The 22,007-nt window shown below is 39.7% G+C and overlaps 4 protein-coding genes across 5 annotated transcripts in view; all 4 read right to left on the bottom strand.

Moving 5' to 3' along the window:
* Positions 1 to 882, bottom strand: part of LOC126373558 (mitogen-activated protein kinase kinase kinase 7) — a 28,890-nt gene extending 28,008 nt beyond the window's left edge. Inside the window, exons 1-2 of the mRNA XM_050019719.1 lie at positions 648 to 882; positions 264 to 563 (exon numbers count right to left, since the gene is read on the bottom strand). Of these exons, the coding sequence (XP_049875676.1) occupies positions 264 to 563; positions 648 to 728 (381 nt within the window). The 5' untranslated portion in view covers positions 729 to 882. The remainder of the gene's footprint in view (positions 1 to 263; positions 564 to 647) is intronic.
* Positions 883 to 2,126: 1,244 nt separating this feature from the next.
* On the bottom strand, positions 2,127 to 4,551 carry LOC126373714 (uncharacterized). Its single transcript, XM_050019948.1, has 4 exons — positions 4,545 to 4,551; positions 4,262 to 4,454; positions 3,429 to 3,643; positions 2,127 to 2,560 (listed from the first exon to the last, which is right to left on the bottom strand). The coding sequence occupies exons 1-4, from the start codon at positions 4,549 to 4,551 to the stop codon at positions 2,127 to 2,129; spliced, it is 849 nt and encodes a 282-aa protein (XP_049875905.1).
* Positions 4,552 to 6,538: 1,987 nt separating this feature from the next.
* On the bottom strand, positions 6,539 to 9,384 carry LOC126373577 (putative neuropeptide precursor protein). 2 transcript variants are annotated; one of them, XM_050019749.1, is made up of 5 exons: positions 9,179 to 9,384; positions 8,442 to 8,567; positions 7,955 to 8,192; positions 7,722 to 7,877; positions 6,540 to 7,647 (listed from the first exon to the last, which is right to left on the bottom strand). In XM_050019749.1, the coding sequence occupies exons 1-5, from the start codon at positions 9,255 to 9,257 to the stop codon at positions 7,119 to 7,121; spliced, it is 1,128 nt and encodes a 375-aa protein (XP_049875706.1). In that variant the 5' UTR covers positions 9,258 to 9,384; the 3' UTR covers positions 6,540 to 7,118. The 2 variants fall into 2 exon arrangements, with proteins under 2 accessions (XP_049875707.1, XP_049875706.1); XM_050019750.1 differs by lacking the exon at positions 8,442 to 8,567 and having other exon boundaries at positions 6,539 to 7,647.
* A 6,408-nt stretch (positions 9,385 to 15,792) lies between these two features.
* Positions 15,793 to 19,564, bottom strand: LOC126373552 (peptidyl-prolyl cis-trans isomerase sig-7). The gene has a single exon (XM_050019689.1). The coding sequence runs from the start codon at positions 19,431 to 19,433 to the stop codon at positions 16,983 to 16,985; it is 2,451 nt and encodes an 816-aa protein (XP_049875646.1). The 5' UTR covers positions 19,434 to 19,564; the 3' UTR covers positions 15,793 to 16,982.
* Positions 19,565 to 22,007: the final 2,443 nt, after the last annotated feature.

Below are 22,007 nucleotides of genomic sequence, written 5' to 3'. Positions count from 1 at the left end.
TATCAACTCATAACCTTTATTCAACTGTTTATAACAGACAACGTGATAGACAACACAGTAGTATACCTACATTTACATACAACTTCCAATAGATACTTATACTTCCATTCCCTTTCATTCAAGACTGTATAACAAACATTACAATATTTACAATCCCATTCTAATATGTACTCTTTAAAACAGTGTTATTGTTGATACAATTTAGTAACTGTTTAAAACAAAGAGCTTTTCAAGTTTATAATAATATTGAAGGGATGTTGTACCTCAGCACACTGTCGTGCCCAACTCATAGCATGTGCTGCTGTGTATTTGGGCTTAGGACGATTGTGAAGGACGTTGTAGAGCGAGCCGCCCTCCGCATACTCCATAACGAGGCATACGTGGGCGCCCTGCGTGCACGCGCCATACAGCCGCACGATGTTCGGGTGGGACACCCGCGACAGCTGCCGCACCTCGATCGCGAACTCCCGCTTCTCAGCTTCCGAGTTGATATGCTTCACAGCCACAAACGTATTTCGCCATAGGCCCTTCCACACCACACCAAAGGCACCCTTTCCTACCACCTGTTGACACAAAGTTTATCAGCTCTCTTTTCCGCTCAACTTTATTTTCTACCGAATAAACAGCCAACCCTGCCGTATAATTACCGATAATTCCTGTATCTCACTGTAATCTATCTCCTCTACAAATGTCTGCTGGACAGGCGAGTCTTGAACACTGGAAGCCATCTGTACACTTATTATCACATTATCAAATTGACTAGTATATATCAACTAAAACAATTGGCAAGATCTCTCTGAATTTTCTTATAAAATATGTAAAAATAGTTGGTTATATCAATTTTCTCAGTATTGTTTGGCAAAGAAAAGCAACTGCGACAAGGCCGCCATCTTTGAAACTGAAGAATAAATGTCATACGCAATGTTGTCACAGAAAAAAAAGATTCTGCCAAACGAGTAAATTTGAATATTAGAAAACCAGGTATGTAATTATAAGTATATTTTCTCGATTATATTATCCCTAGATTTATCATACTGTGGTAGATATTAAATATAATTATTATTAGTTTTCTAGATCTATTACTGGCCAAAAAAGATTCGATAGAAATAAAAACGTTCTAAACCTTTTGGTTTTTATCCACAATTTTCAGTCTTTTCCTGAGGTCCTTTCAGTAGGTAGTATCTAGTTACATAGGTAGCTACAAAATTAAACTCTTTACAGACATGAATAGAATCTCTTTAATGGGAAATAATTAAGTAAGTATATAAGAACCTAAAAACATCCTTTTATAAGTCTTAAGGAAAAACAACAACATAATAATAATTATTTCTTCTACATAACGTGGCCGCTAGCACTACGTACATACTTATTATAAGTAATTGCTTTCACCGCACTGCGCATAATCAAATTCGTTACTGGGTATCTAGGTACCTACTACGTAAGCTGTTGGCTAATACAAAATCGTTTCATGCGGAAAGCAACGGGAGCTCCGTTGTTTCTTCGCAATGAAAAACTGCACATTGACCAACCATTGCCAAATTGTTCAAATTAGCTTCAAAACGTTTTCCGATTCTGCTCCGCACCACCCAAATCCCTTGGTAGTTGTGCGGCTTCCGAATACATCCCGCTAAGGGACGGTACTGAAAAGTACCTATCGGCGTCCGAAGGATCAGTACCGTCCCTTAGCAGGATGTATTCGGAAGCCGTATATTAATACGATCCCGACGACCCGATTACTCTAGCAATAAAGGCAGCCTATCAGCTCGCGACACTAAACACTTCAGGACCCCGATACTGATCCCGCCAGGGTGGTCAACGATTTTCCTCAATCAGCGCTTATCGCTATCGACCCACTAGGGTCGATTCATTCTTTCAAAATTTTTCCTCTCAGACGACGCCCTGAGCCGAGGTTCGCGCTCAACTGGCACCTTCAAGCCTGTTGTCTTAAACGTTGTACCAGGTGAGAGCCTTCAGCGCTCCCCATTTGTCCGGCCAAGTAGTTAATGCCATCTGCGGCCAATCTACAATAAGTCACGTCAAAAAATAAAAGTAAAATACAGTACTGCAGCTAAAAGTTACTTAAGTACCTAAGAACCTAATTGTATAAGAAGAAATTAATTTCTTCTTCATTTCTTCTCCATTTTATTTACATTCTGTGTAGACGGTTCCACTGTGAATTCCGTCGAAGTAGTGTTTCCTGTTTTTTCTTTGTCTGTCGATTGTTTGTTTTCGTCTGTTGGTTTTGCCGTGTTTGCGGTAACTTCCCCCGAAGTGGCCAAGCCCGATTCATAAGTCAATTTAGCTATCAGGGCGGCGACTTCTTTGCATTTGTAAATTTTAGCAACTTCATAAGGAGTTTCGTTTCTGTGGTTCAACAATTTTGGATTTGCACCTAAGTGGAAAAGGATGCGGACTAGTTCACAGTTGTTGCTCATGGCTGCAAAGTGCAGGGCTTGACGTTGACCGGGGGCTTCCATATCGTTTACTTGTGCCCCCTTTTCTATTAAAAGATATATAATTTTCTCTTCTTCCGCTGTAGGCGTACACATCATGATGAATTCTGAAAGGTTTTTATATTTACTAAACTAAAAGATAAACGAACTGCTTACCTATGTAAGCAGTTCGTTTCTATATTATTTCTATGTTTCTATTCGTCGTACCTATGTACCTACTACGAAAAGTTACCGCTAAGTAGAAAGACGACTCTTTACCTCATCGTTTAGATAAATATGATGAACTACTTATTGACAATAAAAATAGTTCCATGCGTGTTCAGCGATAGAGCTAAAAACTTGCAAATTCATTATCACGTCATCCAAGCCGTAACCGGCGATGGCGACTTCTATATTAGGTACCACTATAGGTAAGACTGGTTGATAATGATCATAATCAGATCTTAATCAGTGTAGAGTTACAGTTAATTCACCGTTTTAGGTGTAGGTAGGTACTATTTGTCTAAATCGATATCAAATAATAATGAAGCTCACGCAGAAATAATCCTGTATCCGTAGGTCTCGCACGCGGCACTAGAATAGCGCCGTAGTCAAATAGTAGTTGAGCAATCTTTATGGACGGGCTGAAATCAAATAATTAAGATAGGTACCTAACGATAAAGTATTAACGTTTCAAAGGCTTTCGCATGACTTGAAAACTCCGGCACCATCCACCAACTCGCAATGGAACAGCGTGGCGGAGTAAAGTATGTTTTTGTGTGCATTTAAGTTGGAATGGACCAATCTATGGAGATGGTTTAGGATCACAAGGACTAGCCCCCTCGGCACAACAACAGAGCCGCGCGTGGCGCGATTAAAATCGACAGCTTTGTGAGCGATGCTGTCTACGCAGATACGTCCTAAGTACGTCGATATAATTCGCGCCGCGCGCGTTGCGGAACCCGTGCTGAGGAGGCAGGTTTGTCAGGCAGATACTCATGTATTCTTCTCGTTCTTCTATGATATACAAACTAGAGACATACTTTCTCATAAGGCAGAGCGAGAGCGGCGTCATGCCGACGTTGTCTTTGATGGTAGTGGCGATACCGGCCTCCAGCAGCAGTGTGATGGCTCGCTCGTTGCCGGATATCACGGCCAGGTGGAGCGCGTTGCGGCCCAGGTGGTCCACTTGCTGGACATTTACACCTTTACTGGAGGCGCACATTTTATAGAATTAGATTACTGTTTTAACGAGCACGCAAACTCGAACATTACAAATATACATATACCAACCCCGAACGTTACTGATGACATAATTCTGTGTGCATACAGCTATAAGCTCTCGATACTCAGCTTTGTATAGACAGATAGACTAATTATCTCAAACCGATAATGCCTATCCAGGTGGCCATAGATCTTTCCTCCCTAGCTGGAGGCTCCGATACTAAATGTATGAAAAGAATACCAACCCGCAGTGGAGCAGCGTGGTGGAGTATGCTCCATAACCCTTCCGATTGATTGAGGGACGCCTGTTGTTCATAGGTTGTTTATGTTATGTACAATACATACATAAGCTCACAGCTATATTCCCAATTGGGGTAGTAGAGGTACATTCATCGCATGTTGAACTAAGTACTCCACACCACACCTCAACGAGCTTTCTGTTAGACCAACGTGATAGATGAGAGATAGGTGGCGGCGATAAGGCTTTATCGCCACCTATAATGGAAAGTCCTAGGATGGAAATATCCATCCTAGGACTATTATTTATTAATTAATAAATAACAATATTAAAAAAGATAATAATATTTAAATGTTTGTAAAAATACCGTATTAGAGAATCAATTAAGATATCGTCGCCAGCCTCTGCCGCCTCGAGTAGCACCTTGTCTTCGTGGAGGAAGTCCCTGGCGAGTGCAAAGGTCACGAGGTCCACAAAGGACGTCTCGGAGGCATAGTCCAGCGACCGCGGTGACCCAGGGAACGACGGTATATAAACATCCAGCGACTCTTCCGACGGAGCTGTACCCAAAATACCTCATGTTGGTTGCGTTTCGTGAACCTAATGTGCACTGATCGTACTTATGAAATCACACCCCGGACACTTCATACAAAACATCTCGTTATACAACAGACATTACACGACGATTGAAGACTAATGTCGAAGGGGGTGAGGTTAACTTAGCTCAGCCGCTGGTGAGGAGCGGAGAGTTGCCGTTCTTAATATTATTCCTTATTCTATATAATGAAAGGAATAATAAATAAATTAACCTAGCAATTATATTTATTTGGTCAAAAAACTTAAGTTAAAAGTACGAGGAATATAAAGGAAGTTGCTATCAGTCCTATTTACCAGTCCAGTTGGGACATCTCTATTATTATTTTTTACATTATTAATCGTGTTTCGAGATCCATAGATAAAGGAAATAACGGGATGCAAGAAAATAAAAATAAATAAACAAAATAAATTCATTTTAATTAAAAAACACTAAACAATTCCTAATTAACAGTCTACAAGAAATGTATTGTGTATCACTTAGTCTTCCCTGTCTTCTTCATCAGATTTTACATCTGGCGATAATTCATCTTTCGCGAATGCACTAAATCGTTTTCCTTCTTCAATCGTTTCCAGCTTTGGTACGCTTTCCAGAAGGGAGGACTTCTTTTTAGTGGATAGCAATGCGCCTTCCATTTCTGAGAAAGCTTCCTTATTCCGGAGGTAGGAGAGCACTATGGACTCGTTGTCACTGTCGGCGTCATCCACCGCGATCTCATTCTCACTCTGCAGGTTGATGTCGATCATCTGCATCTCGTCACGTGAGTCGGATTCCCTCAGCCGCGGAAACGTGAATATCTCCCCCGGGATATTTTTACTAGTAGACGGAAAGTCACTAGGTATGACATTCTTATTCAAAAATTTTGTAAATATATGATCGGTAAGATTTGTATTCTTATCAATGAGTATTTCTCTCGAACTGGGATTGCTGATGCCACTAGAGTCCACGATGACGAATATCGGTTCCCTGTCAACGGTGCCGCGTTCGTTATCTTTCCTGAGTGCACATTGCAAGTGGATGTCGTCTTCACTGGAAAGAACATAGGACTTAAATTCTTTGAGCATCTTACTCAGGGTCAGTGGCGAGTGGAGGGTCCGTCGTATTCTGGAACTAACGAAATGGAATGTGTTGAGCGAGGGTGCGCGGGCGCGGGCCGCGCGACCACCGTGTGCATCAGGCCATCGGAGGCTGCGCGCGCACGCCGCTCGCTGCTCAGCCGCCTCTGAACTCTCATAAGGTCCTCGATGTGAGTTGGTAACACTGGCTCCGCATAAAGGCGACCCATGGCCGATTGGTACAAGTCTTTTCCTAAACGACTTATAAACATTTTGGAATAACTAAGGAAGCAAAAAAAATGTTCATACGTCGAGCGAGTCGAAGTTTGTGGGATTTCTTGCTCATGGTGTTGGCTGGGTTGGTGGCTGGTGGTGGCGACTGGCAACTCTTGCGGCGGCACGGACTCCGAACTGGTTTCTCTTAGGCTACTACGATCAGTCTCTTCCTTCATATTATCTTAGAAATATCTTGTTTTCCTTAACATACGTTTGGCATAATAAGAATGAATTTATTACAGAGAAACTTGAAAAACGTAAGATCATTATTGATTTTGACGTTGACATTTTTGAAGTCTGTAACCGGGTAGGTACAAAAAAGACAAAATTTGCTTAAGTACTTTTTTTGGGTAGCTTTTTTCTAAAGGATCTCTTTCCTACATAGACAGACACAGACAGACCTCTGCGCTTTGCCTTCCTTCGATAAAGAATGTTGGATGAATCATGGGGGTGGATTAGAAAAGCAAAAAAAACGCGACGGTAGTGCAAAATGCTGCTAAATGATTTTGTATATTTTTTTCTGTATTAGTTGTCATCAAATATGTGTAGAATAAAAAACTCATCAAAATTATACAAAAAATACACTTATTGAAATTCACTTTACGTAAGTAAGTACTTACGTTCCTATTTTGTAGATGAGAATGGAAGGTAAGGTAAGTACTTAAATAAAAGTCCATTTTTAATACTAATTTAATACAGCAAGTTTACCATTTACACATATTAAACTAACACTAGGTTCAATAAAATGTGAAGTTATACTTCACTATAAACTATTAATATTCGGAGAAACTAGACATATATTATTTTAATATTGATTATATTTTTATAGTGGTATGTGTGATGTGAAAAGATATGCAATGAACTGAGGTAGGGTGAAATAGATAAAATATACGTTTAGAAATCGATAGGATAACTTATAGAAACATAAGCTTGTAACTTAAACGTAAAAAAATAACTCAATTTGTCAATAATTTGAACAGTAGTGAACTATCATTCAAACTATTGGATTTAAGCTAGGCCATTCCATGTTTAATTTCTTAAAAACAGAACTTATTTAATACTAATCTCTCCTATGTCTAAATTGGTAGGTATCCGCTACAAACTGCGAATTAAATGCGCGACAATCTCCCGCCCCAAATTTTTGCCTAAAGGGCGTTCATCCGGTCCGGGAAATCTGCTGCCCTCCGCGACATAACCTGACACGCTGGAAGAATCTGGCTGGATCTACTATTCCGTGTGCTGTATGAGGTGGGGGCCGGCAGGCCGGGCCGGGTGGACGCGCAACTCTCAGTGACAGTTTAAAGTATCAGTCGCCGATACACCGGGATGTCCTGCTCCTGCACGCGCGGGGCGGAGCGGAGCAGCTCGGCGAGGGTGTACAGGTCGTCGCGGGGGCGGTACGTGTTCTGGTGCGCCATGCCGTCCGACCGCTTCCTGGCTACCATGAACCGCTTCACCTTATTCGCATACTGCCTCTTGCGACGAGCCTCCTCGTAGCGCTGTGCCAGTTCAGCCGGGTCCACCTGGTAGATGTCGGGGTATCCTCGTGCCAAAGCCATGCGGTTCTGTTCTGAGAAGTACGAGTGATGCGGGTAGTCTCGGTCGCGGGGGCCCATCACAACCGGTTCGTTGTACCATACGTCGCCGTTCTCGTCCACTTCGGGTTGATCCTCGTCGGAAGCCACACGGTTGTAGTAGTGGTCAGCGGCCCATTGGTTAGCATTCCATTCCTGTTTCCTTCTCTCTTGGGCTTCCCATAAGTTCAAAAGAGCGCGGACGTCAGCGGCACTAAGACCAGAGTCTCGCTTACGGCGTTCAGAAATTGGCCTAAAGAAAAAGAAACATATTTAAACAGATTACAAAAACGTGGTGGAAATTTTATGAAGAAAGTGCATTTTTACCTGAAGTTCTTCTTGTTACCGCCAGAGTTCTTGGTGGCGGTCTTGGCAGAGGCAGCAGCGCCGCCAACCTTGGTGCCGCTGCCACGCTTGCGGCGGTGGGCATCACGCTCGTGAGTCGCTGAGTCTACTGGCGACAACGCATCATGATCCTCGGGCCTGCAAAATGTTACATACTGGTTACATTGCACGCGATATCTTGGAAGATATTATTTGATGTGATGAGAAGAGCTTACTTAAGATTTTTCTTCCCAGAGCCCGATTTGGTGGCTACTTTAGTAGCAGCTCCAGCCCCGCCGACCTTGGTGCCGCTGCCCCGCTTGCGGCGGCGGGAGTCATAGCCGGAAGACAAGCCTTCCATAGCTGGAGGCTCCCCGTACAACTCTGGCCTCATGATGAGGTTATCTAACTCCCCCGTGGACTGGGGGGAATCAAAACGCTGGTCCACAGCCTGCTCATAGCCCTCCGAGTTGCCTGAAAACGACGCCAGGAGTAGTAATACCATTGTAGAAGAACATTGTTACCTTTAATCCAATTTCACAAGGTAAGGGTTAAGAATATCTACGCCAACATGTTTTGGTAGTGCTCTTGGTACGTAATAAGGAAATCCCTCTTTATTGTAAGTTTATATCATTTTGAGACTTGATTTATCGATTTACGTAAGAGCAGACATATTGTACCGGGTAGATAGGTAAGTAAAGCTCGCTTTGGTGTGGCCATTACCTTCTTCGCTGAGAGCAAGTGGGTACGGTTCCAGATCATTTTTGTCGCTCTTGTTCAGGAAGAGAGACTGTGTGTCGTCTTTCGTTTGGTCCCAATTTTCTGGTAGTTCACCAATTGGACCGCCATCTAAAACGTAATTCGATGGGATTTTGTTTTTTAATATTTAAGCAATTATAAAGCAAACTGTGCTACAACAAAATAAGGTCCATACCGAAGCGAGCAACAACAAGTAAAAACTTTGGGTTGATTGAAGGGGAGCTAAGTCAATCGGAAACTAAAATAATTATTTACAAATTAATTAACAACCATATTAAAAGTTGGTATGACATTTTCTTGACTATTTAATGATGAAAGTCTTCAAATTCCATATAGAAATTTCTAGAATTACTCAATCAGCTATGTTTAATATTGCATACGATCAGGCTATGAATCAGAAATGAGTAATAACTTTCGACTAAATAAAATCGATATGTCAGGACTACCAACAGACTGAGTTATTAAAAGGTCATAGTTAGTTATCGGTGAAAGGTGGAACTACGCAGAAAGGGGAACGGCGCAGTCAGGACACCTGTTGCTAAATATAGAGCGCAGCCCGGCCCGGCTGATCGATACACGCGGACAACAAACAACAACCCCCCCAGACGCAGACACGCCACAACAACACCTCCAACAACAGTTACACAACACAACAAAAACACATTAACAATTAATCAGCAATATTGTAAAGCATCACGTACCTTTATTGTTCGTCGGCGTGGGGACCGCTTCAGTCACGAGTAGAACCGCGAAAACCGCGGTTAAAGTATATAGTAACATGCTCACAGCGTGTTCGTTTTTGGAACTTTATTTTTAAATAAAATTTAAATAAAAATTGCTAAAGTAAGCAACAGGCGTTGGATGCGACGGTGTTGGCCGCGCGCAGGGAACGAGTGCCGTCAGTCAGAATCCGCCGGAGAGAAACCCGCTGGTTCTGTCGATAAATTCGCGACATGCGCAGTTTGCCTGGCAGGGACGAACTAGAGGACGCACAACTAGTTATCTATACTTATAATAAATCTGTAGAGAGGTCAATTCTGTACATTAAATATTTTTTCAAAATAACTATCAGGGGGTGATAAGTGGTCGATACTGATGCCAAAAATGCAATCAGTAAAATTTTTGTCTGTCTGTCTGTCTGTCTGTCTGTCTGTCTGTCTGTCTGTCTGTCTGTCTGTCTGTCTGTCTGTATGTTCCTTATAGAAACAAAACCTACTGGACGGATTTTAATGAAACTTAGTACAATTATTCTTCACACTCCTGGACAGGTTATAGTATACTTTTCATCACGCTACAATCAATAGGAGCAGAGTAGTGAAGGGAAATTCTTTTGTATGAAAAATCTAAACCACTCAAGTTAGACGTTTGAAATTTGGCATGCAGGTACCTTAGATACCGTAGAGGTACACTAAGAAAGGAATTCCCGAAAATCCTACGGGAACGGGAATTAGCGGGAAAATCCTTTTGTATGAAAAATCTAAACCACTCAAGTTAGACGTTTGAAATTTGGCATGCAGGTACTTTAGTAAACTTAAAGCTTAGTTGCAACAGGATATTACAAAATTCCCACGGGAACGGTAGTTAGCGGGAAAATCCTTTTGTATGAAAAATCTAAACCACTCAAGTTAGACAATTGAAATTTGGCATGCAAGTACCTTAAGTACCGTAGAGGTGCACTAAGAAAGGAATTCCCAAATTCCCACGGGAACGCGAATTAGCGGGAAAATCCTTTTGTATGAAAAATCTAAACCACTCAAGTTAGACGTTTGAAATTTGGCATGCAGATACCTTAAGTACCGTAGTGGTGCACTAAGAAAGGAATTCCCGAAATTCCCACGAGAACTGGAATTAGCGGGAAAATCCTTTTGTATGAAAAATCTTAACCACTCAAGTTAGACCTTTGAAATTTGTCATGCAGGTACCTTAGGTACCGTGGAGGTGCACTAAGAAAGGAATTCCCAAATTCCCACGGGAACGCGAATTAACGGGAAAATCCTTTTGTATGAAAAATCTAAACCACTCAAGTTAGACGTTTGAAATTTGGCATGCAGGTACTTTAGTAAACTTAAAGCTTAGTTGCAACTGGATATTACAAAATTCCCACGGGAACGGTAGTTAGCGGGAAAAAACATTTGTATGAAAAAATCAAATCTAAATAAAAGGAGAAACTGACTGACACAGTGACTGACATATATCAACGCATAGCCTGAACGGCTAAACGTAGGCATTTGAAATTTGGAAGGGACATAGCTTAGGTACCGTAGAGGTGCACTAAGAAAGGAATTCCCAAAATTCTCACGGGAACGGGAATTAGCGGGAAAATCCTTTTGTATGAAAAATCTAAACCACTCAAGTTAGACGTTTGAAATTTGGCATGCAGATACCTTAAGTACCGTAGTGGTGCACTAAGAAAGGAATTCCCGAAATTCCCACGAGAACGGGAATTAGCGGGAAAATCCTTTTGTATGAAAAATCTAAACCACTCAAGTTAGACCTTTGAAATTTGTCATGCAGGTACCTTAGATACCGTGGAGGTGCACTAAGAAAGGAATTCCCAAATTCCCACGGGAACGCGAATTAACGGGAAAATCCTTTTGTATGAAAAATCTAAACCACTCAAGTTAGACGTTTGAAATTTGGCATGCAGGTACTTTAGTAAACTTAAAGCTTAGTTGCAACAGGATATTACAAAATTCCCACGGGAACGGTAGTTAGCGGGAAAAAACATTTGTATGAAAAAATCAAATCTAAATAAAAAAGAGAAACTGACTGACTCAGTGACTGACATATATCAACGCATAGCCTGAACGGCTAAACGTAGGCATTTGAAATTTGGAAGGGACATAGCTTAGGTACCGTAGAGGTGCACTAAGAAAGGAATTCCCGGAATTCCCACGGCAACGGAAATTAGCGGGAAAATCTTTTTGTATGAAAAATCTAAACCGCTTAAGTTAGACGCTTGAAATTTGGCATGCAGGTACCTTAGTTAACTTAAAGCTTAGTTGCAACAGGATATTGCAAAATTCCCACGGAAACGGGAGTTAGTGGGAAAAAAACATTTGTATGAAAAAATCGAAAGCGCGTAAGATAGATATTTTCAATTCAATTAAATTAAATTATTTATTGCATTCCATGTAGTACAATAGGGTGTTACATAGGCATAGGAATTAAAACATGGACCCTATAGGGCACAGCAACGTTGAAGGGAAGAGAGGAAGTGTGTATTAAAATTAAAACTCAATGAACAATCAATTAAAAAAAAAACAATTCAATAAATTGATTCAATCTAGCACGCATGCATACCTTAGTAAATATAAAGTTTATTTTTGGCTGTATTTTGAAAAATGGGAGTTATTGGGAAAAAAAATGTACTTATGAAAAAATCTAAACTGCATAAGTATGCACTCCCACACACACAAAGATCTCTCTCTTATATAACACGCCACGCGGACGAAGTCGCGGGCAAAAGCTAGTGTAGAATAAACCGGTGACCTACTATGGTTTAAATACTTACAAAAGAATAATCAAAATTAGATATACCTATTTTATTGCACACACATACACGAAACAATTTTTAAACATGTCAAGATACAAGAAAGGTTATTGTTCTACAGGAATTTCTTCCAGGCGACCACAGGCAGGAAATATTGATATTGTATTTAGGTGCGGAATTATATTTGCCAGAAAACAATAATTACACCAAATTCCGACTCCACCAGTATTTTATAAAAATAAATTAGTTTGGAACATATTTTTCGAGGAATTCCGTGGTCGCTGCCTGTACCAATATAAAGCAGGACCAATTCGTCCCTGGTGGGTGCTGACGTCTGTGGGTGGTGAGCCCTTCACGGACCTGCCTATTGGTTGGATGATGAGACGTCGAGTTCATTAATTTCATCACATTAACCATGCAATTTCGCTCCGAGATTTAAGTAAGTACTTAAGTATTTTTTCGAGTTGGCGACTCTCAGACGTTATGTAGGTTGGTAGATATCTACTGCTTGGTAATAAAAATGATAATGAAACCTTGTTGTTTATATTTCACGTCTAGGTACCTTCTGACTGTGTTGTGGTTCAATAGATCCATGGAAGACAAAGCTGCTATATATACAATATAATATCAAGCAGGTATTATACGTAGATACTTGATATTTATACGCTTGTATCATGTGTAGACAACATACTGCTTAGAGGCTGCGCAGCGCAGGTTGAAGGAGTCGCAGGTTCGATTCCCACGATGTAAGACTCTCTCTTTGGATTCAACTTTGGATTTGGTATCTAGTTTATGGATCCGAATATCATGTACAGCGTGTTAGTGACATCGTAACGAAAACTTTGATGGGTGATACAGACCATGATTCTGATTTGATATCAAGCGGAACTTTCCGTCGCAAAAGTATGGAACAGAAAATAAGTTAAAAAAACACAAAATAATCATGAATTTTCCGAGAGGAAATTCTACTTGTTATCAACTCAGAATTATGGTCTGAATCATCCCCCTTACCCTCAGTATTCGTCACGGTGTCACTAACACCCATAGATATGTACATGTATGGGTACCTGTAAGTAAAGAATACTGAGGGGATGATTCAGCTCATTACTCTGAGTTAATATCAAGTGGATTTTTTCACCGCTAATGTATATGTATATACCTAATTGAATTCCTAATTGAAAATCTTGAATTTTGCGACGGAAAATTCCACTTGATATTAATCCAAGAGCATGGTCTGAATCATCCCCCTCTCAGTATTCGGTACGATGTCACTTACATCCTGTATTATTTTCTTACCGTTGAAGGAGAATTATAGTTTAGTAACCTGAAAAGATTTCAAATATCTTCACTCGATACATCTTCATTCTAAACCAAAAGTGTTGCAAGTGTACCTAAAGGAAATTTTGTAGATTGCGTCTGATTGGGGCCGGGAGCCGTCCGAAGGTGCACAATAGGGACTCAACAAGCCATCTTCATCAGAGCAATCAGAACACAAAAGGCGAACTGTGACAGCAATAGAACATTCTCGAATTGAATGCCGACGTCCTGTAAACAGAATCGGGGTACATACCTACCTACCTCCTGCTGATTTGGTACTGGTACTCATGCTTTGATGTAGGTACGTAAGTACTTCTATTTATATACATACCACATGCCCGTTATGTTTTTAGGTAGGAAGTTACAGCGAGACTCACAAGTCGTTAAGATACAACTTGAGATAGGTAACTTTGTTCGGTCGGTCTTAACTCCTGAGGTAAAGATGGACTGAATAAAAAAAAATAGTAAAATTTGGTACATAGCATTAGGTAAGGGTTGCTCCGTTAAAGCTGACATTATGTTTGTATTAGGTGGCTCAGCTGTTTCATAACAAATTCAACACCCACCTGACCTTACCTCCACCTCCACGTTAGACCACATCGTCACTTACCATCAGGTGAGATTGACAACGGCCTCTGTGGTCCAGAGGTTGAGCATTGGTCTCACGATCCGGAGGCCCCAGGTTCGAATGCCGGTGGGGACAAATGACTTTGTGTCCCTAGTTTGGTTAGGCATTACAGGCTGAACACCTGATTGTCCGACAGTAAGATGATCCGTGCTTCGGAAGGCACGTTAAGCTGTTGGTCCCGGTTAGGTACTACTAACTGATGTATGTATGTAGTCGTTAGTCGTTAGGTACATGAGCCATGTCAGGAGCCTTTGGCGGCTCAATGATAACTCTGACACCAGGGTTGATGAAGTTGGTAATTCACCTCACAACCCACACGATAGAAGATCAGCTGAGGTTGTAGTTAAAAAAAAGTGTAGTTATACTTTTGTTTCTGATGATTAGTGGTTCTACCCATTCCCGTAGGGATTACGGGCGTGATGTACGTCAGTCTGACAAGATTTTCTACATCGCACTGTCTGTAACTCGTTACGTCAGTTCAGTAGGTATAAGTTGGTACATCATTATACAAAGAGTTTCTTACATTACCTCGGGAATCTCGAGATAATGAGCCTTGGCGCATATTATATGTACGTAACGTACATAGGTACAATACGGTCACGAGCATTAATATGTATACACTTTGGTACCATGTCACATTAAGTTTTTTGTCAAATTGAACTGCATAAGTCTCATTAAATGTCAAACATGTTAGTGCGACAGAGTCCTAAAGTGGGTACATTATATTGCTCATGACTGTACATACATCCATAATCTCACGCCCGTAATCGCTTACGGTGTAGACAGAGACACAAGTAAACTGAAGACAATTTACAGCCACTTATGATAGGATGACCTAAGATGGATATGATGATACTTATGGTGACGCTGATCAACATATCGCCCATAATCAAGGTCCATCTCCTTAGAAAGTACAGTCTCTACAATTCCTGCGTCAGTTTTGACAACATGTCCGGGACGATATTAAGCAAGAAAGTTTTTTATTCGCTCCCAAGAATTGAAAGCGCGCGTAGACCTACCTATGGGCGTTAGTGACACCGTAACAAAAACTTTGACGTATGATTCTGAGTTGATATCAATGTGTAGAAGGAGTAATAGTGTTCTGTGGTAGAAGGTAATACAATGTTAATACAACATGCATGACATTGTGTGTATAATTTTCCGTCATTGTCGTCTGCGGTATGCCCCTGCCTACCTCAATAATGATTACGGGCATGAAGTTAGACAAAGTAATCCCTTAGACGATTTCTATTTAAGCATTTAACATTGTGCATCACATCACTACTTATATTAAATTAACTATAGAGAAACAAAAGGTAGACTTATTTACACTTGAAATTCCTTTCTAACGACATCTTAGAATAAACAAGTTGTTGGAACGCGTTCCAAGTTTTGCCTGTAAAATAATCTCCCGCCTCTTTCGTACTAGGCTGTATCGCGTGAGTGCGAAAGAGAAATAGTTGTTATCGCACTAACGGCCTCTTTGGTCCAGTTGTTGAGCGTTGGACTCACGATCCGGAGGCTCCGGGTTCGAATCCCGGTGGGGACATATCACAAAAAATCACTGTGATCCCTAGTTTGGTTAGGACATTACAGGCTGATCACCTGATTGTCCGAAAGTAAGATGTGCTTCGGAAGGCACGTTAAGCCGTTGGTCCCGGTTACAACATACTGATGTAAGTAAGTAGTCGTTACATGAATCATGTCAGGGGCCTTTGGCGGCTCAATAGTAACCCTGACACCAGGGTTGATGAGGCTGGTATTCCACCCCACAACCCACACGATAAGAAGATTATCGCGCTCATCCATCGCACAAGACAATGTACTATGTCTGGTCAAACTAACCATCTTTCATTTATGTAAAATAAAAGGCGGAATAACTATTAAAGTACTTTTTAATGGAAATAAAACATAAGACTTAACTGTACTACTAGCTATAATAAGAAATATTATAAAAACTGTGACTTCATATTGTGAAATTACATTATGTAATACCTACTATAAAATTATTGCTAAGTTTTACAATTTTGTACTGAGCATGGTTATTAACCAATTTTATAATTACTTAAATAAATAAGTAAGGCATTACAATACATACATACATAAACTCACGCCCGTAATCCCTAATGGGGTGGGCAGAGCCACAAGTAATCAAAGACAACTTGCAGCCACTGTTGATACGATGTCGTAAGCTGGATATGATGAACCTTATGGTGATAAGGGATCAGCTTATCGCCCATAACATTACAATAAGGCATTACAATAATTACAACAAAGTAGGATTCATTTTGGGTATGTAATAAGGGACTTTTCAGGCTATGTTCTACAAAAAATGTAGATGGCGTTGTAATAAAACTCCTCCGTTTTAACAATTTCACGAATAACCGGCATAATGCATCACTTATTTTTGTTTTTGGGCAGAAATGATGACCCTTTTTATTACACCTAGGCATAATACATCTCATTTAACCACCCATTATTATTCAAAAAAAAAACATAGTTCTATACATAACTGGATCTAAACTCCAAGTAACAATTATATATATGCTTATGCTATTAAATTGTATATGAATAAATCGTTATTCATTATATTTTCTCAGTACCCAAGTAATGAGAAAATAGGTAATTATCATGTGAAATTTGAATAGTAATCTATATTATTTTTGGGAAATGTAGCCTTTAATGTCCGTCATTTTATGCAAAGGTCAGTGCTGCCATTAATAAAATATAAATTGTATTGTATCAACAATTAATTGGAAAGTGGATGTCTTCAGTTTCACTATTTTTAGAAATTATATCGGGTCAATTTTTTTGTAGTATTTAATTTAGTAAAACATGATAATAAACACTGATAATTTTGGATGTATTACTTCCAAATCATTCTATTTACAGAATCATGTAGTTTAAAATATCTTGAACATAAAGAAGTGCATATGACTACTTAAATTGTAGCATACACAGATTTGTACCAGAACATGCAATAAAACACACTAAAAAACCTTAAAATAAATTAAGCTAACCATATTTATAATAAGTTTATAAGTGCACTGTTGTTAATGATGATATATCATTTTTTTTTTATCTTCTTTGCTAGATTTTTCTTAGAATTGTTCTTTACTTTTCTTTTCCTATTGGAATGACTATCTGAACTAGATGAGTCACTGCTTGAGTCTGATGTGGAAGTGGAAGATGAACTGTCACTGGACGTACTGCTAGAAGAAGAAGAATACTTCCTCTTTCTCCTTCTAGCCCGTTTCCTTTTCCTATCAGAGTCACTTGATGAACTAGAACTAGTTGATGAGCTGGAATCAGAGGAGTCACTATCAGAAGAGGAAGTTGAGTGTTTACGCTTCTTTTTCTCAAAATTCTTTTTTTTCAGATCTTTTTTGTCTTTCTTTTCTTGACTGTTCTTTTTAATTTTCTTTACTTGATTGCTCTTTGAAGCGTTCTTGTCCTTTTTTCCGTCAGTGGGTGATGGAGTACGGGGCTCTACTCGTTTTTCATGTTTTAATTTATTATTTCTGCTGTTTTGAACTTCCTCTCTTTCAGTCTTTCTGGAGTTTGATTCATGTTTTTCTACTTTCTCTTTATTACTGCTCTTGTGATCTGACATTCTTGAGTTAGATAATTGGGATCTCGATTTTCTGTCTTGAGATCTCACATTTCTTTCTTGTTCACTATCATTCTTACCAGAATTGTCATTTTGTATGGATCTATCAGATCTATCTCTTTGTTTTGGAGATTTATTTATTCTTTCTCTTTCATTTTCAGGAGATGATGTAGGCCTTGATTTATGAGAATTAATGTGAGTATCTTGGTTTTCCCTCTTCTCCTCATTATAAGAACTGTTTTTCCTATGATCATCTCTCCTTCTTTCAAAACTTTTAGAATCAGATTCACGATGGTTGTTGTAATTTGATTCTTTCTGAACTGGTCTCTCCCTGGACCTTTCCTTTTTAGTTCTACTGCTACTCCTTTCTCTGCGCCTAATTTCTCTTTCTTCTCTTCTCCTAAAATCTTCTTTTTCTCTGAGGCTGCTATTTTTTTCTTCTTTGTGCCTAATTTCTCTTGCCTCCCTGCGCCTAATTTCTTCTTCTTCTCTGAGACTACTTATTTCTCTGTGCCTGTTTTCTCTTTCTTCTTTGCGTCTAATTGTTTCTTCATCTTTGCGGTTTACGCCTTTTTCTTCTCTTTGCTTATTTTCTTGTTCTTCTCTATGCCTAATTTCTCTTTCTCGCCTGCGCCTTATTTCTTCTTCTTCTCTGAGACTACTTTTTTCTCTGTGCCTAATTTCTCTTTCTTCTTTACGCCTAATTGTTTCTTCACCTCTGCGGTTTACTCCTTTTTCTTCTCTTTGCCTAATTTCTTCCTCTTCTCTGTGCCTAATTTGTCTCCTGATTTCTCTATCTCTCTGATGTTTGTCTCTATCATCATGTCTGCCCCTGTCTTTACTTATTGAACGATTTGACTTATTTTTTTCAAAATGGTTATCTTTGCTTGGAATGTCATCATCATTTATATGTTTTACACCTCTACCTTTGCCTAACCATTTTATTTTTGAAACAGACTGTGAGAAGTCAACATGGATCCTTCTGTCATCTATCAATACATTATCCATTTTGAAATAAGCATCCTCACAAGACTTCTTATTATCAAATTCAATGAAGGCGTACTGCAGGGAATCACCAGTTTTTTTGTCTCTTATTACCTCACAACTGACAATCTTTCCAAACCTACTGAAAATAATTTCCAGATCCTCATCAGTGGTAACAGGATTCAGTTTGCATACGAAAAGAACGTTTTCAGGTGGAGCAATATCTGCATCGGGTATATCTCCAACAATCTCCAAGATAGTAGCTCGAGCTTTAGCTTCCTTCTCCTCAATCATTTCTTGTATTTCTGCAGCACTCTTGCCTTGAGTTTCATCAAGTTCCTCATCAGGTGCGATGCGACCGCCTCGCAACCGTTCAGCACTTGGAGAAGGTGATCGGGATGGAGCTCTAAATCCTTTGGGATCACTGAAAGGATCTTCTAGTACCACTGTATGAGTTATGCGCACATCTTGGTATGGACGGTGACTTTCATCGCAAATAACATCGTTGAGTTTCCTTAGTATATCATGTCCTTCGGTGACCTCTCCAATCACACAGTGAGTGCCATCAAGTGAATCTAAATCAGTACCAAGAGTAAAGAAGAACTGCGAACCAATCATCAAGTCATCTGTTCCGACCATTGATAGCAAACCGGTGTTAGTGTGGCGTATCTTTGGCATTTTTTCGCCAGAGAAGAATCTTTTTGCTGGGCCTTCCAAGAGGCCAAAAATAGATTGGCCACCATCGCCTTCTCCTGAAGGATCTCCAGTTTGAGCTATGAAACCACTCCTTATGGTGTGGAATAGGTTAAAATTGTAGTATTTCATCTTGCAAAGCTTCAAGAAATTGAGACAAGTTACAGGACGCTGTTCTAAGAACAAGTCTACGGTGATGTCACCGAGTGTAGTTTCTATTACGACAGACATTGTTCAATATTGTATTAACCAATTACGTTAACTAAGTAGGCATATAACTACAGAAATGCCTAAAAATGCGTTATTTACACGGACAAATTCTGACACATCACAGAAATAACCTCACTTTTGTTGTCTCCTAGTTTGACATTACGATGAATGTCAAAAAATTGTTGCCAGTTGTTTAAATAAATCTATGCAAATCAAACAAAATCGATAAATTTTTGCTTTGAGAATTTCAGATACAAATGAATCTTAATATTTAAAAAAGTAATTATGTGATATTTAAATGATTAAAAAAATAAGCAATTAAAAAAGCGCATTATTTTCTTTAGTGACTAGTTCCGCCATCTAGCAGAGGTGCTTCATAATTTTAACACTTCTCTGTTCAGTGTTGGTTCACTGTTATGGGCAGTCATCATGGTTGAGTAAAAAGCTTCACTAACGGTTATTTAGATGGCAGGCGTCAAAATATAAAATAAAAATGATATCATTTTCTGTAAGGGTGATTGAAGAAACAAAATCATCCTCTTTTATTTACATCGCTTAGGATCACACCTGTATTCCTTAAGGAGTAGGCAGAGGTGTATCGTATTAAAAGTGCCTGCAACTTGCCTTCTTGATTACCCACCCCATTAGTGATTACAGACGTGAATTTTGTATGTAAGTATGTACCTATTTACTTGCTATCAACATAATTATTTTATCTTTTACTTATGTTCTTTATTTAATATTCCTTATACGAACACATTTCGCAATAAATGAACCGCAGCAGTGGAGTAGAGTGGTGACGTATGCTCCGTACACTCGAGGAGGAGCCCAGCATTAGCACGTACACCTACTTTCCTATGTGGTTTATAAATAGATAAATAAAATCCTTTCTTTTTCGAGTAGGCTACTGCGCCATATTGTCGTATTTTTATTCCGATATAAGAATCAATTCATAGGTTAATTTCCAGGCTACGTTACTCAAAAACCATATAGATGGCGCTGTAAAAATGTTCCTTGGTTTAACCTTCTACTTTCACGGATAACAGACATAATTATGCATCTTTTATCTTTGTTTTTAGGTATCCCAGGCACATTATACCTTCCCCCGCTATTATTTTGATCAAAATGAAGCAATATAGTGAGTATAGGTAGCAACATAATTCTATGCATAATGTAACAATCAAGCAAGGATAGTAAGTAACAATTATTTATCTTGCTTCTTTTTTATTTTAAATTACTTTGTGGTCCCTAGTTTGGTTAGGACGTTACAGGCTGATCACCTGATTGTCCGAAAGTAAGACGATCCGTGCTTCGGAAGGCACGTTAAGCCGTTGGTCCCGGTTACTACTTACTGATATAAGTACGTAGTCGTTATATGAGTCATGTCAGGGGCCTTTGGCGGCTCAATAGTAACCCTGACACCAGGGTTGATGAGGTTGGTAATTCACCTCACAACCCACACGATAGAAGAAGAGATCTTGCTTCTACCATTACATTATATTTTTGAATAATTATGTACCTGAGCAATGAGAGAATAGGTAATTATGACGTTAAATCTGAACAACGCCATCTATATTGTTTATGGGGAATGTAGCCTGGAAGGTCCCTTATTGTCATACTCACTCCTCTTGCGAGAGTTTATTATCTAACATAACTAACATAAGTATGAAAAGAGCAAGAAATTTTCAATATCGAGGTGTCGGACGCAGGCCATGCAATCCGGTTCACGTTTCTAGAAAATCTAATAAAGGCAGTTTCACCCACCCTCCTTCCGCCGCCCCTAATAAAGTGAGTATTGAAAATTTATCAACCATTCTTCGCCGAATATAAGGTTAGCCTCCATGAATGACGCTCGCCTAACGTGTCGAGAATCAAACGGAAAACGTTCAAATACCCACCTTATTGTATTGTTGTAGAGTTAGAATGTAAGTGCGGGGAATGGTTCAGTGTTGGTAGAGGCTGGCTGCGTATCGAAATAATAAAACAAATTGCGTCTGGCGCAAAATATGATATCAACAAGGTGACACGGGGGTCGCGTTTTTATATTTATCCTGTTTTTAGATATTTTACGAGTAGGTACTTACCTAATATTGTTTTGAAAAGTGGTAGCTAGTACGTCTACCCATACGTACGTCTAACCATCATGTCATATCATGTGAGTTCGTATCAGACAGAAGTGCTGCATGTTACAACACGTCACGTCACGGGTTTGAATCCTGGTTTGGGCTCCACCTATCAAATTCGTCGAGTTTAAATTCATGTTTGAATAATAGCTATATATATGTACTATACACCTCTGACTACCCCTTCAGGAGACAAGCCGTGATGTTTTGTTATATCTACTTATCGACGTCGTATGCCTGTACAGGAAGGAGGCGGAAGTAAGACAGATAGTGCCGAATTTGTGTTACTTGCAATAGTCCTCGAGTTAAACTGGCAAACATCGCGCTGTTTGCATTGCGGGGCAGTCAACAAGGGGCTGGCATATTGACGGCTACACACCGGGGACACCCGGTGTATGTTGAGGTACATATACCGATATAAACCTGAAGATATAGATAGATAGCACGATATACATAGATAGATAGCACGATA

The sequence above is a fragment of the Pectinophora gossypiella genome, chromosome 16, assembly GCF_024362695.1.
Source record: "Pectinophora gossypiella chromosome 16, ilPecGoss1.1, whole genome shotgun sequence".
NCBI lineage: Eukaryota > Metazoa > Arthropoda > Insecta > Lepidoptera > Gelechiidae > Pectinophora > Pectinophora gossypiella.
This window is presented reverse-complemented; position numbering and strand designations above follow the sequence as displayed.